The sequence below is a fragment of the Triturus cristatus genome, chromosome 5_2 (genome assembly GCF_964204655.1).
Source record: "Triturus cristatus chromosome 5_2, aTriCri1.1, whole genome shotgun sequence".
Lineage (NCBI taxonomy): Eukaryota > Metazoa > Chordata > Amphibia > Caudata > Salamandridae > Triturus > Triturus cristatus.
This window is the reverse complement of record NC_140588.1, coordinates 618,376,215-618,402,082: the sequence shown is the minus strand read 5'-3', so window position 1 is coordinate 618,402,082 and position 25,868 is coordinate 618,376,215. Positions and strand designations below refer to the sequence as shown.

The 25,868-nt window shown below is 44.5% G+C and overlaps 1 protein-coding gene across 2 annotated transcripts in view; it reads right to left on the bottom strand.

Annotated features, from left to right (window-relative positions):
* Nucleotides 1–1,721: 1,721 nt before the first annotated feature.
* Nucleotides 1,722–25,868, bottom strand: part of LOC146829084 (aryl-hydrocarbon-interacting protein-like 1) — a 135,965-nt gene continuing 111,818 nt past the window's right edge. For both annotated transcript variants that reach the window (XM_085607712.1, XM_085607713.1), the window contains exons 5-6: nucleotides 16,132–16,273; nucleotides 1,722–9,271 (exon numbers count right to left, since the gene is read on the bottom strand). In XM_085607712.1, coding sequence (XP_085463838.1) covers nucleotides 8,625–9,271; nucleotides 16,132–16,273 — 789 coding nt within the window. In that variant the 3' untranslated portion in view covers nucleotides 1,722–8,624. The remainder of the gene's footprint in view (nucleotides 9,272–16,131; nucleotides 16,274–25,868) is intronic.

The following is a 25,868-nucleotide window of genomic DNA, read 5'->3' as shown; positions in this document are numbered from 1 at the left end:
TTTAGACCAAAAAAGATGACCTTAATATCCCTTCTTTACACATCCCCACAAGCAGCCATCTTTGCAAATAGACTCACCTCCCCCTTTGTTATGCAAGGTTGTGCACTTTCGCCCTTTCTTTTAAATTTAGTATTAGATCAATTTCTAATTTATATGGTTTTCCCTATATTGACCAACAGCTTAAACTAGTGGCATATGCTGATGTTATCATGTTATTTATTTCACAATCTCAAACTTCACTCCCTCCTTTTTTAATGAATTCTCTTCTTACTCTTCTGTATATCGTTATACATTAAACAATGATAAATGTGAACTATTACAACTAAACAAATTCACTTTTTTTAAAAAGTTCAAACAGTGTTTAATGAGTTTTGCAGAAAGAATAACACACATGTTGTAATTCTTTATTTAGAACAAAACCATGTTACAGATGTATATTACAGAAAAGTGGCAGAAATAAGTTAATTAAAAGGGGTGCAATATATCATTTGCACCAGAATGTAGGCAATATATCATTCACACCAGTATTTAGGGTTTACAGAGGAGAAAAATGGGGGCTAAATCTGTGCACATTTCTATGTCAAAGTCAGTTCTAATACTGTTGTATGAGTACATAATTTGCTCAGCAATTAACATGCAGACATAGCATTACCGTAATGCATTATGTACAATGAGTATTATATTCATGCGGGGAATGGAATAACATTTTTTTACAACATGAATGCAGAGGGAAAACAGCTGTCAGCACTTAGAAATGAGAGGTACGAAGGCAATTAGTTAGATGTCAGGGTTGAGACGAACCAATGGATGGGCCCCAAAGAGAGAGGTGATGTTATATATGGTCAAGAGTGTGTGGTTGTAGCGTGAGGACTACACCCTGTTGTATGAATTATTGTGCTCAAGGAAGCTCAAAATTAAAGGAGTTGGCATCAAGTGAGCCCCCTATCGGTCTGAGAGGCGGATGCCATGGTGAGTGCTGTAGTGAGACGTGGTCAGCAATTCTAAGAAAGGTGAGCCACTCCTGCCACATCTGATACCAGATTACACTAAAAGATTTCCAATTATAAAAAATCAGTTTGCAGGCAACAGTGAGCACCAGGTTCAACAGACATCGATCATTTTCATTTTTTAGTAAGGGGTCCAGGCAGCCAAGAATTACATATAAGAATTCTTTGGTGGATTCAGTGTTGAAAGTATGCTTTATGCAATCGAAAATCTTGTCCCAGTAAGTTTGTAGGATGGAACAGTAAAATAATATATGAGCCAGATTTCCCTCATGTAGGTCACAATTCTAACACGTAGGATTTTGACTAATATTAAGCTTGTGGAATTTAGATGGGGGTGAGTATTCTCTGTGAATAATCATATATTTTGTTTGGGAAAGCAAAGCTCAGATCTTATTTGTAAAAGGAGTCTTCTGTATATGTCTCCAGTCAAAAATAATATTGTTGGTGTTCAGCTAATTTTCCCAATTTAGGGGCATATTATCAAGCCAGGCGATAAAATTATCGCCGCTTTAGCGGCAGAAAACTGCCGAAAAAACGGCGATAATGGGCTTGATAATATGCTCTATGGAATTCCAATTGAAGCCCATGTTAGATGTGAAGGACATCTAACATGGTCTTCAATTGGAATTCCATAGAGCATATTATCAAGCCCATTATCGCCGATTTAGCGGCAGTTTTCTGACGCTAAAGCGGCGATAATTTTATCGCCTGGCTTGATAATATGCCCCTTAGTTTTTTTAAGGGTGTGGGCCTTCTGAGGGCTTGGAAGGAGAATTTTATATAGTCTACATACTGTATGTCCAGCTTTAAGCATTTGTCTGATCAAGGAGGGTAGGGAGGGGCTAACAGGTACTATTGGGTGTTTTGTAATCTGAACTTTCAGTTTCAGAAATTTATAAAAATTCATATCGTCTAGAGTGAATCGCGCTTGCAAGGTAGGGAAGAGCTGAGGTAGATTGCCCTAAACAAATTCACTTTTAAACAAGACCTTGTATCATCCACTTTCATATGGAACCAACAACAAAGTAAATACCTGCACACGGAAGTTAACATCATTGATTAGGAGATGGCATCCTTTACACCTTTCTTGATGGGATTGTCTTGATACTATTAAAATGATGTTAGCTCCTATTATTCTATACACTATTTCTAACATTCCATTAGCTCAAATCTTTAAAAAAAAAAATTATTCCATACTCTCTTCATTTTTCTGAAAAAAAAAGCTGGTATGTCATCATTAAAATTGGCATGTCCCCATGCAGCACCACACCGCGCGTGTCGTCTCGCCACTTCATGCAGCCACGCATGCGCGCTCCACCGTCGCTCACCTTCTGCCGCCGTCCGCTACCTTCCCCTAACGTGAGATCCCTGGTCCCCCGGGGCCCGCGTGCTCCTTACCCTCTCTTACACGCACCCGTGTCATGGGGTGCCTCCCCGGCGTCCCCTGGCTGTCTCGTCCCCGGTGCGCTCCGTTCCCGCCGCCGTCATGGATGACCTAGCTCCCAAAGCCCAGGTGCGCATCCTGTCCTGGAATGTGAACGGCTTGCTAGACAGGCTTAAGCGCACCGCCGTCCTTAAATATGCCCAGCGCGCGGGAGCGGACGTGCTCCTACTTCAGGAAACCCATCTGCTCGGCGAGAAATGTCCCTTTCTGGTGCGCTTCGGGTATGACCGGGTGTGGCATTCCGGGTTCTCGCGCGGGTCGCGGGGGGTCGCCGTCCTGATGCGCCGTTCCCTCCCTTTTGTGTCGGCTCGGGTGATACATGACCCCCACGGGAGGGGGATCACCGTTAGCGGCATGCTTGAGGGCCGGCCGCTCCACCTCTTGTCGCTTTACGCGCCGCCCTCCGGGCTGTCTCCAACATTATCTCAGGTCGCGTCCTGGCTGCCGACTCTTCCGCCGGGCACTATTGTTCTTGGGGGAGATTTCAATGCCGTTTCTGCCCCACAGCTCGACTCCTCGGGTCCGGTCTCAGACTCCCGCGCCGTGCGGGCGAAGCAGCTGGCGGGTTGGACGGAGGCACAGGGCCTGTGCGACGTATGGCGGATCTGGCACCCGCACGCGCGGCAATATACTCACACGTCGGCCGCACATCACACCCACGCACGCATTGACGCGATTTTTGTCCCCCCCGCCGATTGTGTAGGCATCCAGGACATTCGCATCCTCCCTAGGGGGATATCTGATCATTCTCCGCTCCTGCTAGGCCTGGGCCCCCCGCCCCGCGCGGCCCGCCAGATGTGGCGCTTTAACGCATGGTTCCTCCAGGACGGGACGCTCTGTAGGGAGGTGGGGTCCGCATTGGCGCATTACTTTGGTGATAATGACGGGTCGGTCTCCTCGGCGGGTACCCTTTGGGAGGCTTGTAAGGCCACAGTTAGGGGAGCCGCAAAGGCACATGTGGTAAAGCATCGCCAGACGCAGTTGCAGCAGCTCACCGTCTGTGAGGCCCGTGCGCTGCACCTGGAACAAACTATTTCCGACTCTGGTGATCCGGCCGAGACCCGGCAGCTGCGACTCCTGCGTGAGGAGATTCGCCAGCGGTCGCTTGACGCAGCCAAGCTCCTCTGGCAATCCTCAGTGGCGAGGGTATATGGATGGGGCGATAAGAATGGTGCACTTCTGCATCGGTTGGCCACTTACCCCAGGGCGTCGTGCATCAGCCCGGCGGTGACCGACTCCGATGGCACGCTCCAGTCTTCCTCCGCGGCTATAGCAGATGCCTTTGCTCAGTACTACTCCCAGCTGTACCAGGCCCGGGCGTCGGACCTGTCCCTGGCCTCCCTGCTTGCTGCTAGTGACGTACGACTTCCCCGACTTCGGTCGGGTGACTGGGAGAGTCTGGAGGTGCCCATTTCTCCTGAGGAGATCGGGGACGCGATAGGGCGCACGTCCGCCGGGAAGACCCCGGGCCCGGACGGCTTCCCCCAGGAGTTTTATGCCTCCTACAGGGACCATCTGGTCCCACGGTTGGGTGCCCTCTATGCAGAAGCGGTCGAAAGAGGCTCCTTCCCTCCGGAGGCTGACATAGCCACGATTGTGGTTCTGCCCAAGTCCACACTGCCGCCCAATGACAGGTCGGCCTATCGACCTATCTCTCTTATCAACACCGATATCAAGCTTTACGCTGCGGTCCTGGCCCAGCGGCTCCGGCCCTTTTTGTCGTGCTTGGTGCACCCGGACCAGTGCGGCTTCATGCCGGACCGAGGCACTCGCCACTGTCTCCGTCGCCTTCATGTGGCCTTGGCGCATCGTCATCGCATATCTCCTTATCTTACCCTCCTGCTTGCCGATTTTGAGAAAGCCTTTGACTCGGTGGGGTGGCCCTACCTGTTCGATGTCCTGACTTACATGGGTTTCGGCCCCAAGTTTGTTGCAATGGTGCGGGTCCTTTATGCGCGTCCCCGCGCCAGGGTGTTGGTTAACGGGGCACTGTCGAGACCGTTTCGGATCGGCCGGGGTACGCGGCAGGGGTGTCCACTCTCGCCCCTCCTCTTTGCGCTTGCCATGGAGCCCCTTGCTGCCCTGATCCGAGCGGACCCGCTCCTTCGGGGCTGGGAATGGCCGGGCCTCGAGGCAGACAAAATCGCCCTCTACGCCGATGACGTCCTACTGTACCTTGGTGACCCGGCGCGCTCGGGCCCCCGTGCACTCCACATCTTGGGTCGCTTCGCTCGCGCTTCTGGCCTCCACCTGAACTCGCGCAAATCGGTCCTTGTGCCTCTGCACCCCTCCCGGGAGTGTTTTGACTGGCAGGACACTATTCCCCTCCGCCGGTTGTCCTTTAAATACCTGGGCATCTGGGTCTCCCTTCTTCCGGAATTGAGCTGGGCACTCAACGTGACCCCCCTGGTCAAGAAAGCCAAAGCGGATCTGGCGCGCTGGCAATCCCTCCCGCTCAATCCGCTGGGGAGGGTGGCGCTCTACAAGATGATTCTCCCCCGGTTCCTTTATGTATTGCAGAACACGCCTGTGTCCTTTCCAAGGCCGTGGTTTCGTGAACTGGATGGGATGGCCACCAGATTTCTCTGGGGTGGTGGGAGGCCACGGTTGGCCCTGTCCATATGTCGCCTGCCCACCTTTGATGGGGGGCTGGGCATGACCAACCTTTATCTTTACTACCTGGCCACCCGCCTCCTGGTCCTTCATGATTGGTTTGGGGGAGGATGGTCTGATCCGGCCTACAGAGTGGAATTGGAAGACCTGGGTTTCTCCAGTATTCAGGATCGCATGTACGGCGCCCCCATCCCCACCTCCTGCCCAGACATCACCAAGGCGATATTCCTGGCTTGGCGAGCGGCGCTCCGCCACACCCGGTGGACTGGGAAGCTGACTCGTGCTACCCCCCTCTGGCACGGGACATGGTTGCGGGATGTTGCGGGGCTGGAGGGCTTTAAGTCATGGGATTTGCTCGGCATCTCCCAGCTGGGAGATGTTTGGCAAGGGGGACGCATGTGCTCGTACTCGGAACTGCAGGCGCGCTTCTCCCTCCATTCATCTCAATTTTATCGGTACCTCCAACTGCGACACGCTATACACACATACACCCCACTGGACATTAGGCTGCCGGACCACAGCCCCCCGGAGGCTCAGGTTGTGCTGGGTAACCTGGGGAGGGGGGGTATATCCAGGATATATCGCTCTCTCATTAACAATACCCCCGCCCCCCGGGAAGGGCTGAAGGAGCGATGGGAGGAGTGGGTGGGTCCTCTGGACGAGAGCGATTGGCGGGATGCCCTTATGGCCCCCAGGCTGGTGACGGCCTCCGCCAAACTGAGGCTTATTCAAATTTACTACCTCCACACGGCTTACCTCACGCCGGCCCGCCTGTGCCGTGCGGGCCTCTCAACCGACGCAGCCTGCCCCCGCTGTGGCTTCGACCCGGCCGACTTCATCCACATGGTGTGGTCTTGCCCGGAGCTGGGGGGATACTGGAGGGGCATAGAAGCCGACCTCACGGAGGTCTTGGGGTGGGAAGTGCCCCATGACCCTAAACACACCCTACTGGGCATCACTGACGGCCTAGATGGCACACGAGCTGAGAAACTGTTTCTCACAACAGCGTTAATGGTGGCAAAAAGGGATATTGCAGCGGCCTGGAAACAACCACAACCGCCTAGTTTGGCCAAGTGGAGCACCGGGGTGGACTGGTGTGCGGCACAGGAGCGGACTTTATACCAGGCGCGGGGCTGTCACAAAAAGTATCGAAGGGTCTGGGGGAAGTGGTTAGGCAATGTATTATAAACATGTGGTCCGGGGAGGGAGGGCGGGGGGGGGTGTTCGGGAGGGGCGGAGGGGTGGTGCGCTCTCAGGTGGTGCTATTGTATGTTGACAGTTCGACAGGCTCACTGTTTTTCTGTTGTATCAAATAAACTAATAAAAACTTGTTTATCAAAAAAAAAAAATTGGCATGTCCTAAATCGGAAAGTGGAATAAATTTCCCTGACGTCTCCAATTATCATAAGGCTTTTCTATTGCAGCAATCTGCTTTTTGACTTCTAGACTCCCCAACCTATTTATTCCCTTGACTTCTCGAAATATCATAAGGCTTTTCTATTACAGCAATCTGGTTTTTGACTTCTAGACCCCCCCAACCTATTCCCAACTATGGTTTGATGTAGAAAAAACATTTCTATCACCCTTCTCCTTTCAAGAATACCTTACATTCACACGTAAACAAGAAGCCCTTTCAACTCCTATCTTTAAGTATTCCTGTAAAGTACTAGAACCTATACCTTACTTTCCTAATGGCACTCATACTTTTCTTAATTCTACTATCTGGCATAATAGGTTTATACTTATCAATAATAAATCTATTTACTGGAAAACTTGGAGATAAATGGTTTAATTTGAGTTAGACAACTTCTTGATCATAACGTACCTAAATCTTTTGTACAAGCTCAAGCGCTTTTTGAATTTTCACCTTCATTTCAACATAAATTTGAACTCTTACAAAACACTCTGGGGCAGATTTACGTTTCCTGGCGCATCCCTGCAAATCAGCAGGGATGCGCCAAGAAACGTGCGACACGCAATGCCATCGTTGCGCCACCACGGATGCGCCGCATTTACAATGCGGCACGCCATGGTGCAAGGATAGGCAGATGCATGTCGCATCTGCCGGTGTAAGGTTGCCGCAGTGCTGGATTTGTCACGGGTGCGATGCAACTCCAGCACTGTGCCAACCCGGCCTATCTTCCACATGGTGCGTCACACCTTACGCATGCTTCAAGTAGGCGCAAGGTTTTGAAGCGGCGGGGTCAGAAAAGTGACTCAGTGAAATCTTGTAGATTTCACTCAGACACTTTTCTGAGGCGTTCCTGCGCCGGGACGCCCACCCTGCGCCGGCACGACCTCATGAAACCTGACGCATCTCCCTAGAATCCCCCGCAGCATGGCGCTAGCTTTACGCCGCCGCTACGTCACAGAAGTGAAGCAACGGTGGCACAAAAGTGGCACAAGGGGCTTGTAAATCTGCCCCTCTGTCTACTGTTTAAATTCAATTTTAATACCTCTCTCAATCTACTTTTTCCTACATACATCACTTAGGCGATCTTTTACTTACTGCTCCAAAAGCCTCCACCATTTATTCACATCTACACACTACCCTTGCCTGTAGACATAAAACAGGCACAGAGTTATCCTGAGAAACATATTTAGGAATTACTTGGCCTGTTTTCTTCTGGGGAAAATGAATTGATAAAGATTAGAAAATCCTCTAGAGCAGCAAAAAATCCTCTAACGCTGTTCTATATTTACAACAGACTCTTTCAATCTCCAGAAATCTTACACAAACTTTACCCAGAACTCTCTCATACCTGTTGGACATGTTGCTCAGAACATGCGGATTTGAAACATGTACTCTTCACATGCCCCTCTGTTCATGAATTTTGGAGAAACATTTGGGATCAGATCACAACGATCTTCCACTCTACAGTCCCTTCCTCCATTACTAATGTTTTCTTAAGAAATGTACCTTAAGATAACCATGGTTTCATATGATTTCAGATTACTGGATTTGCTGCTAGCAGTTGCATTTCAGCGAGCAACAAGCAATTGGAAAGATTTCACTAAACTCTCTTTTCAAGCATGGTGGTATGCAGTTTGTTATAACCACAGGCTAGATAAAACTTATATGCAACCTATCTCACTTGTTATAAAACGTTTAGTTATGTGGTCTCTAGTCATCAATTTTTTTAGAAAAATCTGCACAATTGTCCTTTGCTCGCCCACCTAATTAACAAGGGGTTCTCCAATAGCCTTGACTTTCCTCTTATTGATAATATCATTGTTTCATTTGTATCATTAATGTTTTCTACACACTATCACTCTCCCTATGTAATTGTCAGATTATTTGTATTCTGAATCATGTATAACTATTCTTCCCCTCCCTATATAGTGTATTATTTTAATCATTTCAATTGTATACTTATGTTGCAATGTACGCATCATGTGAATGTTTCCTTTTTACTTTATTTCTAATAAACACACTTTTTTAAACTTTAAAACATAGACGTTTGTGTCCTCTGGCATTCCTCTTTCTGAATGGTGCACAGTCAGTCAATTCATTGAATCAAAAAGCCAAGCGATTAAAAAAAAAGAGAGAGAATTTACTCTCAGTTCTCAATGTTCTTGCATTCATTATTTTCACTGCCTGACTCTGAATTTTGGACAACAAACGCTTCACCCTCTAAATGCAGAATTTCACACTCTGCTCTTTCTGATTTATCTTGATCTGGTTCATCAGTTTCACCTTCCTTCACCACACCTACAGCCCCTTTCCAATTTTCATCTGCTTCCTCTGTGGTATACCCGGCCCTTTCCCATGTCTCCACAGAAGATTCATCAGCCTTCCCTTCCTTATATCTCCCTAAGTACTCCTCTGCGGGCGAGTCTTTATCATGCTCTGTCTTCGATGGACCCTCAGTGGCCTTTTCTCCACCTTCGTGCTGCAAGTAATCGTTGCCTTCTGTGCATTGCCTCTCTGTGTCTGTCTCTTGCTCCTCTAGTTCCTTGTATTCTTGCTCTTCTGTGGACCTCTCTTCCTTTTCAGGCAGAGGTCTTTGGAAGAGTTGCTGTAATCTTTGCCGCTCTTCCACCTTCTTACTTCTCATTCTTTCGCCCAGCTGCATCAGTTCCTTCTTCATGGCACCTGACAGAGATGGATCTAAGTGGGCAACTCTCAAGAAGTCCTCACGGGCCTCTTTTTCATTCCACACGGCGGAGTGAGCCTTTGCCCGCTTGTAATATGCTTTCACATTATCTGAAAGGGGAGGAGATAAGGAAAGAATGACGAGCATGACTCACTTAAACCAACAATGAATTCTCAAAGCCTAAAATATTTCTCAGCGGTTGACAGAATGCCAAAGTGGACACAATTTCCTCTAACAGCTTACGCAGTAGGCAAACTACACAGGTAAAAGGTGATATTACAAACGATCAATGAAGAAAAATCACATTCATGCCACGGTAGAACAGGCTGTTTAAGGTTAAGACTATCCTAATGACATGCTCTACAATTTCCACGCTTAACTTTTATATTTGTTTTAAGGCACATCTTCTGGCAATAATGCATTTAAATTTAAATAAAACAACATACTTGTAGCAAATCATGTTGACTGAGTTAAAAAAATATATACATTGACATTGGTTTGGGATTTGTGTAAAAAGTGTACATCCGAAAGCCATATATGCACACTTGACACCTAATTCACACATATATGCGCACACCCAAAATAATTCACGCACAGGCCAACAAACAGGTAGATGATGAATGGTTGGGAGTATAAGACTGACAGGGATCGGCAGTTAGACAAAGAACATATACATGCATAGCTATCTCTGTGTCCAGAAAACAGGCGCCCATGCACACAGACCAACAGGCGTATAGGGACCCATGACCACAGAACAAAAGACATTACAGCATCCATGTGCACACACCAACAGGCCTACTGTCTTTCATAGAAAAGAAAAACATGCATTTGCTCTATATGATGTTAACAATGTCAATAATGTTAATTATTAATTTTTTTCTGTATCCCTTGGGGAGGATGTCTTCCAGTCCACTGCAGTAAAGGTCCTTTCTGTCTCCATAAAAGTGGTCACTTGTCTTCATCAAGCCTCGGGCATGTATACATGAGTAATGTATATTGTGTGTGAATGGGGTGTGAGGTTCTTGGGTGGACTGATGAATCAAGGGATTCATTTGAACCCTGAGCATGCGAGTCACTAAATGGTGTTCTCATTTGTGTATGGTATGTATGTCAATCTTGGCCATACCAGCCTGCACCTGCGCCCTTCCTGACCCACACCTCAAAATGTGTGTTTTTAGTGGTTGAGTGTGGTGCCCAGCCCATTACATTTGTCCAGAGTAGGATTCCACTGATCGTGGAGAAACGTAAACATCACCCAATTCCCATGTTTTTGCAGTCCCCCTTGGCAATGGTAGCAAATGCCACTCTGAATTTGAGCCCAATACACATTAACCCTGAACTAGTCAGAAAGTGTTTGATTGGGGATGCAGTAACCTGTATAATCTGTCCAACAATAGGGACACAATGCTTCTTCAGGATTGGAGGATCACACAAGGATTTCAGTGTGGCAGATCCTCTGTTTAACTCTGGCATCCCACCTTGGCTTCGATGGTGTGATTCTACAGACAGTATATGGTTCATCATTATTAGATGGACAGCAAGGATCCCTGTACAACACTGTAGGAGAAGAGGGCTACAGAACCAGGAGCACAAACTTTTCATGATTGCCATTATCACTCCAAACCAGGCTTATGTCTTTGAAGGGAGCTGGGGAGAGACAGAGAAATATCTAGGAAGAGCTGTCTCGATCAAACGGAAGGTTGGTACATTGACTAGTAGACGGTATGACTTGCCTAAGGGCAACCTGACAGACAGAGAGTGTGCAAGAGCTACAACATTTTTAGAGATTAGTTACTTAGGAGTCAATAAAAGGATAAACTGCATCATCACCTTCTGTTATGAAGAAGGGAGAGTCTGTACCATCCCCTTCCTCTAGGGTATCTATATTGCAGACATAGCCATCAAGATAAACTGGGAGCTTGAACAACCTGGAGCTCATTCTGCCTACAACATCAGTACTAGTAGTACTGCCTATGCCAGCATCATGTCTGTGATTATCTCCTCCTCTTCTAACTAAGCAAGGCTTTTAAACCCAAAGATTTGTCTGCATATACCTTTATAAACTTGTTAGAATACTCTACCATACCCAAACATGACACCAGCTCATTCTTATAACATGTTTTTTTAATCTCTACAATCGCATCCACCAGATCCTTCCTGGGTGTTAAACATGGACCAGACTTGTTCTGACCTAAATAGTTCACTTCTCGGACACCAAACTTACACTTATCATTTTTTAATATTAATCCTGCTTTCTTCAACTTTCTTAAAACCAAGCATACCCTTGCATCAAGTACATTTATTGTATTCCCAACAATCAAGGGTCGTCTTGATAATACTGTGCACCTTGTAATCCACTCAGAACGAAAGTCATGATGCGCTGGAAAACAGAGGCAGTAGAAACAAGATCAAATTGCATCTTTTTACATTTGTAGGGCCCCATTGGTTTGACAAAAGCAGTCAGTTTTTCGGAACAATTGTGTAACTCAACCTGTTGGTAAACCAATGTTAGATCAAGAGTGGTGAAATACTTCTTCCTAGCTAGTGCTGTTACAATCTCATCAGTATTTGTGAGGGGAAATCTATCCACAATGATATTTCAATAGGGTACTCTTAGGTCAATAAATAAGCGAATATTGCCTCTTGCCTTCCTGGCAATGACAATGTGATCCACACACTGTGTAACCGCCACAGGTTCTATTACACACATATTGTTAATTTACTGTCACAATTGGGTATGCTTACTGGAATTTGCCTAACCTTTGCAGCAACAGGGACTGCTTCTTTCTTTAAACTTATCCTGTGCGTATAGCATTTGAGGCAGCTAAGTTCATCATCTGCTACCTGTTCAATTTCTTGTACCTTCCCCGTGGACTGGCACTGGGATTTAATGTACCACTTAAAAGTATCTAGTGTGGCCAACCTATCAAATTGTTGCTTTTGTTAAATATATACCTTTCCATCTAAGTACCTGTTACTTAACTCTATGCAGATGCTAAACTAGATCAGCATTTTGTATTGGCAAACCACCATACCCCCAGGGTGAACATCCATTGCACACAATTTGAAGTTACTTTAAAAGAACTGCTCACATGTGGATTTAGAAATTATTGTCAAATGTGAATATAAGTCAATCATCGTCAATCTTTACAAAATTACTTGTGTGTTTAAGTCTCAGACTTTCGACTTGCAATAAGATTTCACCACTTTCCATTGCTCTTTTTTATCTTATTTCTGCAGCATTTAATAAAGTGCCCTTTCTTGCCACAGCCATTACAGTACACACATAAAGCTGGACACTCTTGCATTGGCTTTATGTCCATTTCTACCTCACAGGAAACACTCCCCAGCAACTTGACCTTACTATATTTAACATAAACCTTATGCTTGCTTTATTCCACCTACAACTTCATCCACCTTCTCTAGATGAGCTGATTGCTTCTTCTTAGCACTACTCAATTCAGTGACGAACATGAGCAAATGCTCAACTCTTTTTGCTATCAAAACATGAGCCTCTAGAGGATGCTCATGTTTTAACTATAATTCTTCCCTATCCTATTAATACTACACTTTAATACAAACTAGTCTCTTATTCTTTTTTCTATAGCTGAACCAAACCTTCTGGTAGATGTAATTCTCAACTGTTTCTGCTTTCTCTTGACACATGTTAGATATTGTTGGTCACGTTTTAGTAGACACACCTCATACGCATTTAGATTTCTCTGCTCTTCCAACACTCAATTTGGGCAAAGTTTCTAAAACTTCTTGCCCATCACCTCCTGTGCAATGCAGTACGACAGTATTTGTGTTCTGCACTTAAATTTGTTGTGCATACTCTTGCATAATTGATAAAGATGTTGTCCATTTGCTCCATGTTATAGGTGGTTCACCAAGGCTACTTGAAAAAGGTGGAAGTAATACATTTTGCATGTTTCTAACTGGGTAGAGTGTGCACTTTTCATTTAAATTTACTAAAACCACACTGTATATGTCTGTATCTTGCTTATTTCAAATAATTTGCAGGGTGCGGGTAAGCTTGACAGAATGCAGCACACATTGATAGAGCAAAATACGTTCTCCTCATATCGCCATTCTAAGACCAGATATTACCTGGCCTTAGTTTTTGGTGCTGCCCCAGCATTGTAAATCTGAGACAGCGTCAAAAACAATGGGGGTTGAGGTGAAACGCCCACAGCAACACCAATAGCACGCCCCTTTGCCACAGTCAACTGCTGCGGAAAGTGGCATATTTACAAGGTGGCGTTAAGCGCCAACTTGTAAATATGGGAAATGGCACAATGCCACCAGAGCATCAAAAAAGTGACTCTCAGATGGTGAAAGGGGCTTGTAAATATGCACCCAGGCATTTAAATGCTTCTGCAACATATTATTGCATGTTTGCTTGTTCATCAACGATATGAACGCTTTAGCCGCCTGAGCTATAATGACGTATGCTCTGTCCATTAAAACACCCTTTCTGCATGCTTTTGAATTACCAGGAGGAATAACAGGTCACACTTATGAGGGCCTTAGAAGGTGAAATAGGTTTGTGTTTTTTTCCATATCCCTTGCAGATAGTTTCCCATCCTGGTGATGCTTAAGATATACTGCTTTCAAGGGATGGGATAACAGACTTTCCACAGTCAAATTAGGAAGGACAACCTTCAAAATTAATGGAGGTGTGTGGAAAAGATTCCTCCATTGGGAAGATACTTTCAAGTTCAGAAACAAATTAAAGAAAGTTAACTATGCCAATGCACTGTTATATTACATGTTTGTATCCACAATTTCCATTCGATAGAAAATATCCATGCATAATAATTAGTCATGTGAGTACTCCTGGAGAACTAGGACTGTTTTAGCTTTCTGGACATACTCTAGATTTTGTTGATAATTCCATAACTTTTGGAAATTTGCTCCAAATGGAACATGCTGGTGGGTGAAGTTTCTGACTTTTTCCCCTGCTATACATGATGTGGGTCCAAATTATTGCACTGAATATTTTCACAGACTGTATTATCACTGTTTACATTTCATATATACAATTTTCAGTTTCCCCGTTTTATGGCTCCTTGGCATTCTTTTTGCAGTTTTATATTCCACAAACTCGACTCGCAGATATTTGAGTGCTTTACATGTACACCAGTTACATTACACAAGGACTCATTCATTTTTGTTAAACATGGGGATTATTTAAAGGCCAGATGTATCAAGCATTTTTCTGGTTGCAAATGGACTGATTTGCAGACTGGAAAAATGCATTTTGGTATGTATCATTCTCAACCTGCAATTTGGTAACATGTTATCAAATCGCAATTTGGAATTGCGAATACATACCGATTTGGAAGGGGCTTGTTTGGGGCGTCCCTTCCTAATATCGAATCGAAGTGGTATGTGCAAACGTTTAGGTGAACGAAATGCTGTCGCTAAACAGTCACATTTTACCTCCTACTTCAATTAGATGGTAACCCATTTGCAAATGAGAAAGAGTCCCGTGGGGACCCCTTCTCCTTTGTGAATGGTTGCGAAAAACGTCTTTTAAGAGCAGGCAGGGGTCCCAAGGACCCCTGCCCACTCTTAAAAAATGAAAAGAAAACTTTTATTTTTTAGTTTTTAAACGCATCCCGTTTTCCTTTAAGGAGAACCTGCTGCTTTTGTAAATAAAATGATTGCTTTACGTAGAAGCAATTACAGACATGATGGTCTGCTGACCCCAACAGGCCACCATCACTGTAAGTTTAGTGATTCCTAAATTGCCACCTAACTCAATAATATTCATGAGGTAAGTCGATTTGCAACTCATTAGGAATCATTAAAGGAAACTCTATGGGCCAAATGTACAACCATCAAGGTTTGCGACTCCCAAATTGTGATTTTTAGCAACTCGCAGTTTGTGAGTTGCAAAACCTAATGTACAACTGTGTCTGACACACTGTTTGTGATTCCCAAATGTGTTGCAAGGGACCTGCCTCATTACTATTCATGAGACAGGTCACAATTTCCAACCTGTTGGAAATGACCGGCACTCACAGGGATGGTAGCCTGTTGGGGTCAGCAGAACACCATGTCTGTGACTGCTTTTTAAATAAAGCAGTTGTTTTAATAATGCAGCCCGTTTTCTTTAAAGGAAAACAGGATGCTTCTATATAAATGATCATTTTTATTTTCATTTTTTCAGAGTGGGCAGTGGTCCGTGGGGACTGCCTGCTCTGAATTTTTTTTGGCTCCCCCATTAACAAAGGGGAAGGTGTGCCTTCCCGTTTGTGAATGGCTTACCACCAATTTGAAATTGGTGGTAGACTGCGACTGTTTTGCAACCACATTCACGGTTGCAAAACATTCCTACATACCAGTGCAACTTGCTCAGTGACGTAGCTGGACCATTGCCTGCCCGGTGCGGCCCAGCGGTTTGCCGCTCATAGCGGCATGTAAGAGAGGGGGTGTGCTGACTGATACCCACAACGGTCGGGGGCGCTGGCACAATTCCCACAGTTACCTCCCCGTAAAGGCCGTTTGTATGGGTCGGGGGTGTGGGAGACCTCCATCCCAAAACATTGTTTCACCCGGGGCGTTCTGCCACCACACCCCCCTTGCTACGCCGCTGAACTCGCTATTAGGTAGTGACGCCCATAGCATGCCCCTTGCTAAAAGCAACTCGCAACAGGTTACCGACTCGCAAAATAGGGCTGGTACATTTAAAAATGCCTTTTACTGTTCACAAACGGCCTGGTAAAATATGTCGTACATCTGGCCCTATGAGTTTCATACATTAGGAATAGTCATTTCCTAATTGCGATTCACAGAGAATATTGATACATCTGGGCCAAAGTTATTTGCCAGTAATCACAGGATGTTAAGATGAAGCAGAGATTCTAACCTGGTTCCTCAGTTCCAAGTTGGCATCTCTCATCGTTTCGGCACATCCTCTCCCACATTGTGGCCAACCACTTTGAAGGCAAGGCATACTTACCACTGTGCTTGTGCAGGATTTCCGTGGTGTGCTCCAGAACTTCATAATACTCCCCGAGCTCCAGCTGACACTGACAGTAATTGAGAACGAGAGGAGTGATGAGACTGTCCAGTCTCATCCAGTCTTCATCCCAGGGTTTTTCCTGAGTTCAACGAAGGCAGTACATTTAGTGTAAAGCATGCAGAAGACTGAGTCCATACAATCCATACACATAATTGCGACTTTTAAGTTCAATTCTCTTTGAGCTCGCTGCTCAATAAACCACCAAAACCCTCTATGATGCACTAAACAATGGTAGAGATAATGAACAGAAGTGGGAGAAAGTGGACAAAACACAGAAGGATATATACTGATTTTTATGTCTAAAAATGTGTTGTTTTAAATATTTAACAGCAGAAAGACTTGTCTTTTACGATGCTTTCAGCATCACCAATACCTTTATTCTCTTGCTTCCCACAGACAGACGGCCTTCCAAACAAAATGGCAGTTTTTTCACAGTCAACAAAATAGAAGGAAGATGGCAATCAACTATTAACTAATCAGTAAAGATCATTGTGTAAAGCAGACTAAAGGTCTTAACATACCTTGACAGCACCACTTATGCAAAAGAGGACAGTATGCTGAATTATATTAGAACACTGGAATGGTGGGGGGTCCATTGTAGACAAGAGAGTGATAGATGTTCACTAACGACTGTTAAAGTTCCTTTCCTCCAACATTCCAATGCTTGTCTTTCTTTTTCCCCAGGTTTACTTTAGGGCAAGGCATTATGTTGCCATTGTGTGGAATGTTCAAATACCATTAGACAACCTCTCTCTCAAGTTATACTCGTCATACTAGTTATAGGCCCGGGTCTAAGGGGTATAAATGAGTTAGAAGCAAGCTATAATGCTACAGTATTCATAGTATCATGGCAACTTGGCTCCACCTTAAGTATGTCAGTCGAAAGATTGGTGACGGTGAATAAAACAAATGGGTATGCACTAGATGTGGCCTTCTTAAACTTCAGCACACCTTTTGAAACAGATAACTCGTAAAAAGCTAAGCAGCCTTGTGGTATGTTCTAAAGATGGATCTATACCCAAGATTAAGAAAGTTAAATCTGGCGGAAGAGCCTTTAGCTATGCGGCAGCACGCCTTTGGAATAGTCTGCCAGTTGAGCTAAGACAGATACAAGATCTGATGAAGTTCAGGGGAAAAATTTAAACTTGGCAGTACAGGCTTAGCTTAGCAATCAGCTAGCCAGGAAGAATGGTGGTAGAGTATTGTACTGCAGCGCCCGGATGCCCGTAGGGTTACAGTGCACTTTATAAATCTGAAATACATACATACATACATACTTTGTTGTTCCACACCTGCATCTTGAAATGAATATGAGGAATTTATGAAAAGTGAAGATCCCCAAAAAACGACTTCAAAAGAGAATTTAGTGCTTATACTACTTGCAAATAGTTGATGGCTAGTTGGCCCCCCGGGACCCTCAGTATTCAGGGGGAACTTAATCCCCCAACTTAGAACGCACCAGGGGACGCGTTTGCAGACTGCTTCAGGGAGGGGGCGGGACCTCCGGCGAGTTGCCAGTTTCTTTTTTCTTTTTTTTATTCTTATTTTTTGGGAGGTGGGCTGCTTGGCCCCCCTTCCCTGGCCCACTTTTGGCCCTGGGGACCCCATCCCCCGGGGCCTGAGCATTTTCTTTTTTTTTTATTAAAAAGAAACAGTAAGGGGACCGCGTGGCCCCCCCTTCCCTGAGCCACTATTGGGCCCAGGGACCCCATCCCCCGGGGCCTGGCTTGGTTCATGTTCTTTTTATATTTCCGCGGAGGAGGGCCGCATGTCCCCCCTCCCAGGCCACTCCTGGCCCTGGGGACCCCATCCCCTGGGGCCGGCCCGTTGCGTTGGGGACCGTGGGGGGAGCCCCAATGCCCCCATGGTCCCACCGGCTCCCCGCCTCCTGCGGGAGCCGGCATTGCTTTTGAGCATAGGGAGCTGCTAACATGCAGCTCCCCTTGCTCAAAAGCAAGCTGCTTTGCTTCATTGAAGTGAGAGCAGGTTTTCCTGCTCTCGCTCCAATGAAGCAAAGCAGAGTTTCCTATGGCAGGGCGGGAGCCGTGTACCCACCCTGCCATAGCAAACAGCAATATCGCGAGGGTGGTGCAGAAGCTGGCCCGGGGGGGCGGTCCCCAGGGCCATCAAGGGTTCCTGGAGGGGGGCCACGCAGCCCCCTCCCAAGTCTTTAAAGTCTTTAAAGGAGGTGGTAGTCCCCGGGGCCAGGGGGTCCACCACGGACCCCTGTATTTTAAATCATTTTGTGCCCTGGGGAGGTGGTGGTCCCAGGGGCGTGTGGACGGGCCCACACATCATTTTAAATTAAAAACAGAGCCCCGGTAGGTGGCTGTCCCCAGGGCTGCGGGGGGCCGCAGTGCCCCCGCATACATTTATATTAGCCCCGGGGAGATGACAGTCCCTGGGGCTGTGGGGGCCCCCACAAATTATTTGGTGAGTGGCCCCGGGACCTGGCCCACCCGGGGGCTTTCAAAAATGAAACGCGGGAGCCCGTGCTTCGTTTTTAAAATTTTCTCGGCCTGATTCGCGACCCGAGTGCGAATTCGTCTGATCCTTTTTTATGCTTTCTTGGGCCCTGAGCAGGCCTAGAGGGTCAGCGTGTTTCTACCCTGCCCCCTTTTCTTGTTTTTTAATGTTTTTTTCACTGTTTTCTTGTGACTCGGTTACCGAGTCACTAGATGGCTGCCAACACTTCCTGGTTTGGGGTGTTGCCAGCCAATCAGAATTGAGCTTGTGCTCGGGAGGGTTCACAACTCCTCCTCGGTGCTCAGATATCGATATATATATTTTTTTTTTTCTCAGGAAATACTGAATGGATTTACACCATTTAACAAAAAGAACGCACTCTAAACCAAGACCTACCTTTTTGCCAAATTTGGTGTAATTCCGTTCAGCAGGTCGGGCTGTAGCCTGTAATAAAGTTCCTATGGAAAATAACATGGAGAAAACACGCTTTGGGACCCCCTTTTCTCAGGCCCCCGCTTGACTAATCACCCCGAAACTTTCAGCACACAAACTGAATGGTCCAACCCTATTTTTTGGAAAATTTCACAAAGATTCGTCAAACGGCACGAACGATATTGACAAATCAAAAAACGCTTTTCCAATGGAAATTAGGTCCTAACTATACCTACCTACTGGCGACCACATACACACAAACTGAACACACAAAATCCTGGCCCACCGCTCTCCCGATGGGACCCTCCAGGTATGGACCTCCAGAAGCTGAATATGGTACATTCACAAGTGCTTTATTTTCGGAATGACAAATGAATACAGGACAGTGCCTGTCATGACGCATTTCGACCGCAGGGACGCGGTCTTGATCATATATATTTATATGATCAAGACCGTGGTTAGTGGTAGAATCGCGTAATGCTGGGCACTTGCCACATCATATTTTACTGATGCCAGAAATTCGAATAAACGCACTTCAAAGAATTGCACGCTGTGATCCGTCCCGGATTGTTGCCGCCAAGGAGTTGGTTTGGTCAGGATTTGGTTTCTCCATATACATGTATATATGCAGACAAAACCCCTTCAAAGAAAAGATCAGAGGACACAGCGTGGATTCTCTTGGCAGTCCTTTATTCACGGTGATGGGCATGATGCATTTCGGCGCATTCGCCTTCCTCAGATGCCTGGTTTCACCTGATTACACTACCTCCCTCCTTTGTATGTTCCACCGCACTCCCATTGGCTGGAGAGCGGCAGGCTCCAATTGCTTGCAGCTGCAGTTCGATGCTGAAGAACACCAAATCCCAGCATGCATTTCTCCGGCAAGTATCGGATGTGGAGCCATGTTGTACTTCTGTGAGCGCTGTTATATCCATCAAGGGAGGGAGAAAACTAATGTTTATCGAGTGTATCTTGCAATGTCGGTGTTCAAGGCTGCCTAGAATCCACAACGCATCAACCCCAAGCGCAAAGTCCAAACCAGGCCGTGGCAAGCAGGTACAATGATCCTGTGTCCCCGTACAATGACGGACTGCAATCCGCAGCAGCCTCTTGTTTGGCAAGTTTTCAGGGTGTGCCCGCACAGTCCAATACCTTGGAAATGAAAAGCCACGTTGCCAATATTTTGTGCAGGCCACTTGATAAGGCGGTTCCTCTGTACACGCGCTACTGGCCATATTGACAAATCAAAAAACGCTTTTCCAATGGAAATTAGGTCCTAACTATACCTACCTACTGGCGACCACATACACACAAACTGAACACACAAAATCCTGGCCCACCGCTCTCCCGATGGGACCCTCCAGGTATGGACCTCCAGAAGCTGAATATGGTACATTCACAAGTGCTTTATTTTCGGAATGACAAATGAATACAGGACAGTGCCTGTCATGACGCATTTCGACCGCAGGGACGCGGTCTTGATCATATATATTTATATGCTCAAGACCGTGGTTAGTGGTCGAATCGCGTAATGCTGGGCACTTGCCACATCATATTTTACTGATGCCAGAAATTTGAATAAACGCACTTCAAAGAATTGCACGCTGTGATCCGTACCGGATTGTTGCCGCCAAGGAGTTGGTTTGGTCAGGATTTGGTTTCTCCATATACATGTATATATATATACACACACACACATATATATTATGTATATATTATATAAATATGGATATATATACATACATATTATATATATATAATATAATATATATGTTGGTATGCCCATAACAATGGCAGCCATTCTCATGTAGGAGCTCACTGAGAGTGCAGAGTGAATGGAGACCACAGACAGTTGCAGAAGTGAGCAACATTGACACATCTACTTAGTAAGCCACATTCCACATGGACAGGTGAGTGGACAAGGCCTCAACTGCCTTCATAAAAATATAGTTATGATACTCACCTATCCAGATTCTGTCTTGGAATGTTGCTGGTATAAGGAAAAAATGTTAGATCCTGATTGGCATACTTTAATTGATCAGTACCATATTTCTATTTGTGAGGAAACAGGGGCTTTGAGCCTGTGTACAAATTGGGCATTGCATTAAACTTTGTTCTAGGCCTTTATCTAGGTTAGGCAGAGCTTCTGGCAGAATAATCATTTGGGTCAAACTAACACAGAGTTGTATGATCAAAAATCTGAACATTGATTCCCAGACATACTGGGACTGAATCTAAAAGGCAATAATTGTGGCTCATGGAATGTGTATAATGTTTGCAATCGTTTCCTGCCCCACAATAGAGAGTCTTTTATCTTGTCTATGTTAGAACTGCATTTGACCAGCCTAAACAAAAGCCCATTTCTTTTAGTGGCAGGTGATTTTAATATTAACTGCAGACTTATCAACTTCTTACACTTAGTAACGGAGGAGGAGGGTGAAGCAAGGTGTATACCTGGTTTGGCAATTAACTCACTCACTGCAGGGGCTATTCAACTTGCATCGCTAACCTTCTCACATGGTCTGAGAGCTTGCAATGGATGTTCACCCTTAGATAAGGCTGGAGAATGCCCTTACGAGGACGGTTCTTATTCTAGTATGAATTACCACATTTTGTTGGATGTGAGATCTTAGAATAGAATGCAAGATTTTGTTGTTGAGTGGATAATCAGCAGTGATCAAATTGTGTTGCATCTCTCCCTAGAGTGTCCTGATACTCCAGTCTCTGACAGTAGGTAAGGCATTAAGCCCATTTTAGATAATAACTATAGGGCAATACATGGGCTAGTTTTTAGGTAATGTGGAGCTTTATACTAAAATGTACAATCTTTTCCCCTCTGCCATAGCTCCTTTTGCAGATCTTCCCTGTTGGAAGATCCCAATAATAGAGATTCACACTTCTTTAGTTCCTTATTAGAATGTTGTACCTAAGCACCCAGAGCACAAGTTAGGGAAAAATGTGGATCTCTGTCATGGTACCTTGGTGAATGCTGGAAAGTGAAAACACAATTGATCTTAGCAGTTAAGTTAGGAAATGCTAACTTGATACCAATGACTAGATCTAACTACAATTGAATATTAGCTACCAGTAAAAGAGCCTGGGATGAGGATTATTGGGCACAATTACAGGATACTTTCAGAAAGAGGGACACAGTAGGCTCTTGACACATTATAGCACATGGAAGCCACGAGGGAACCATTTGAACCGACCACTATATTCAAGCACACAAGAGCGTACAACATTTTTCTAGATTATACTCACAGTGCCGCAATTCCTCTAGAGTAGTAATGGACGATTATCAACAAATCGTTACCCATGCACCAGGTGCTCGGAACTAGTGTGTTTTTTCAATCTTAGAAACCCAGATCACCACTGAATCATTGAAACGAGGGAAGGCATCTGGCAGTGATATGATCCCATGAGATCTCTGTCGATCAGAACTAGAAGTTAGGACACCATATTTTAATTTCTTGCCTAACACAATTTGGGCAGGAGGTGCTATTCCTGACTGCTGGAAGTGAATATATGCATTCCTATTCACAAGAATGGCGATAGGGTGATCCCTCATAATTACAGGTTGTTTAGCTCTGCAGGCAAGTCCTGAGCAAACTAGAAGAGTGGATGAAAGAAATGCAAATCTTGTTGTTGGCTCAGGCTGGCTTCAGAGCCAGGGTTAGTACTATCGATCAGGTGTTCAGACTATCATTGATCTGTTGGAAGTACAAAAAGATCAGGAACAAACATCTATATAGCTTTTGTGGTCCCGAGGGCTGCATTTGTTCTAGTCCCCAGGTCAAAGCTATGAAAGGCCACTGGGAGTACGGGCACCATTACTTTCTATAATATTAAGGCTTCATAATAAAAACCATGTACAGGATCGGTTGGTGAAGAATTGCAAGCAAACAAAACGCAATCAGATTGGTAGAGGTGTTTGCTAGGGATGCATACTATCTCCCATTTAATTGTCTTTGTTTATTAATTAAATGAGCCACGCATTAATGAGTTACACTCAATATTCCCCCAAATTGAATGGTTTCTCAATTCCAGCTCTACTCTTTGCTGATGAAACTAGTTTAATCACACACACTGATGGCTCTCCAGAATTTTCTTGATAGTTTTCAAATCTTTTGTAACTCAAGTGGCCTAGAAATCAATGTATCAAAAACAAAGTATATGGTTCTGAATCCACAGAAAACTTTTAGGGGGAGCTTGAGGTTGGGAGGAATTTGTTTGGATTAGGTTCCCATTTTTGATTATTTAGGCAGTAGTCATGAACAGTTTATCCCTTAAGCCAATAGTTGAAATGAACAGGGCTATAATGATATGCAGAGGTACAGTGATTATGCAGGCTGATAAACCTTTGTTTATTAACCTGTGTCTACGGTATTAGAGTTATATAGAGCGAAGGTTGATCAGCTGCTCTGTACAGGATGGAAATTTGGGGATATAAAAACATTTATGTTATGACCATAAAAGAGAATTTCTTTGTTAGATCTTTGATGAATTTACCACAAAGTATGCCCTTGTTGCCTCTATATTTTGACTTGAGTCGAATGAAAATTGAATAAGTGGCTATTTTTAGACCTTTGTAATATTGGGTAAGGTTTTGGGCAACTCCTCAGCTTGTCACATACAGAGAAGGCTTTCAGGAGATTTTGAGGCTGAACACGACAGGCAATTAGGCCCAGTTACAACATGTGAAGGTTTGCCTGGTAAACCTTAGGTATGAAACCTTGTGGTTAGATCCATCTTCTTTAACTGTTACCTATAAAACCAAACTGAAAGAGCAGTTTGGGGATTATATTGTGGGCCTTAGCCAATAGAATGGCCTTAAAGACAGCCTATTAGCTCAGTTTTTTAAAGTGAAAGCAATATCGGCTTATGAGCCATACCGAGATAAGATTTCACAGACCCCTGCTTGTTCATTTCTGTTATGAGATTTTAGGAATAAAGAGTTTCACATACAAGTGGGAAAGAGCCAGTGTTTGTAGTAAAGCCTGTATTATGTGCAATACGGGTGCTGCAGAGACTATTGATCATTTCTCATTTTTCTGTTCCGTATATCACCTAGCTCGTATGAAAAGGATTCACCCATTATGTCTTTCTTTGAGTTTTAGGAATTTCACGCCATCTTTAACTATGTGACTTTGCCTTTTACTGCATGATGTTTGAGGACATTTTTATACTGTGTGTGCATTGAGAGAAAAAGTGCACGGATAGACCTTAAAGCTATATATTTCTTGTATGATCAGTTGATTTTACATTATATTTATTAATCACATTATATATGCTAATTTTCTGTTGTTTTTGCGCTAAAACGTATGATGTATATTGTTTTATGGTGTGCTTTATGGGGGTTAATTTCCAAATAAACATGATGATGATGAACTCACCACACCTATAGGAAATATATACCAATAAAGTGTTGATGAGGTGAAAAGGCATCAATAGTCTGTTGGTGTGCATATCTGATTGCCTCATGGTATCTGTAGTCAGTCAGTCAGCCATAAAACTTTATTTGATTTCAAGAAATTATAAAAGCATACCATACATACACGAATAAACTACAGCAGCAACACAGAACTGTTAAAAATTAATTGACTAAAATGACTAGTACCGTAACATTTTCATCACTATTGGACAGCAGTACAAGTGCAATGTGCATTTTAACAGAGTACAAAAAAACGCAACCATATTTTCATTAAATTTCCTTACAAATCTCAAGACAACTGCTACCCATATTGTTTTCTTATAGAGAGTGCCCCCTTAATAAAATTGAGAACTGCATAACAGATTTTGTGTGATTCCCATGAATACAAGAGTCTACAACCACCTTGCTGTGAAATTGGCCTATGTATTCTTAGTAAGGGAAGCAAAAAGGTTGTCCTTACAGAATGATATAAAGTACAAAAGACTAAAAAGTGTACAGTAATTGATTTGATGTATTATAGCAAGGACACGGCAGGAGAGTTTGCACCCATACATATTGTAGTGAAAGTGCTCAGTGCCAAGGCAAAGTCTGGACAAATAAAATCTGGGCTGAGAGTTTAAAACAGGCGACAAACAGAAGGGAATCACTGGGGAGGAAATAATCACATTAGGTTAATTGAAAAGCAGTCATTTGTGCGCCAGTCTTTGGCAATTGGCCAGTATCCTTTCTCAGTAAGCTTCCTTGACTTGAGCTTTAGCTGATGGTTAAATATGAACTAGGTCTTCAAAAAGAGCAACAAGGACCATATCAGTACGTATCTAACGTATCCCTTCCACGGGATATTCTCTACTTTACAGGTAGACAGTCAGATAGAATTTGCTTGGAAAATCTAATTCAGCTGCAGACTACACTTTGACCCATAGTAATAATGGAAAAAAAAGCTATACAATCCTCAAAGTAGTTCAAGCCCACTACGGAGTGACAAGACTTCTGCCCCATATGTAGCAAATGACATGCATTTTTCTCTATTTAACATCATCAACTCCCTAGCGGGCTTCTGGACCAGCTTTGTTGCAAAGCGAAAAAGAGCTTCCACCACCCTATTAATTTGCTTTACCCATAATGATATGAGAGGATTCCATTTCAATAGATTATTGAAAAGATTCCCTAATTAGGAAAAATGTGTGACTTTATGCAATGGAGACTCTTGGAGATAAAAAGTTTTAGTTTTTGTTGATTTTGGGCCACATACCCTTGCATAGGATTTTTAAGGTGTACTTTCAGATCTAGAGATTCCATAAAATCTGGGAAAGCATTGAGGGATTTCTGTAAGCTGTTTGCTCTC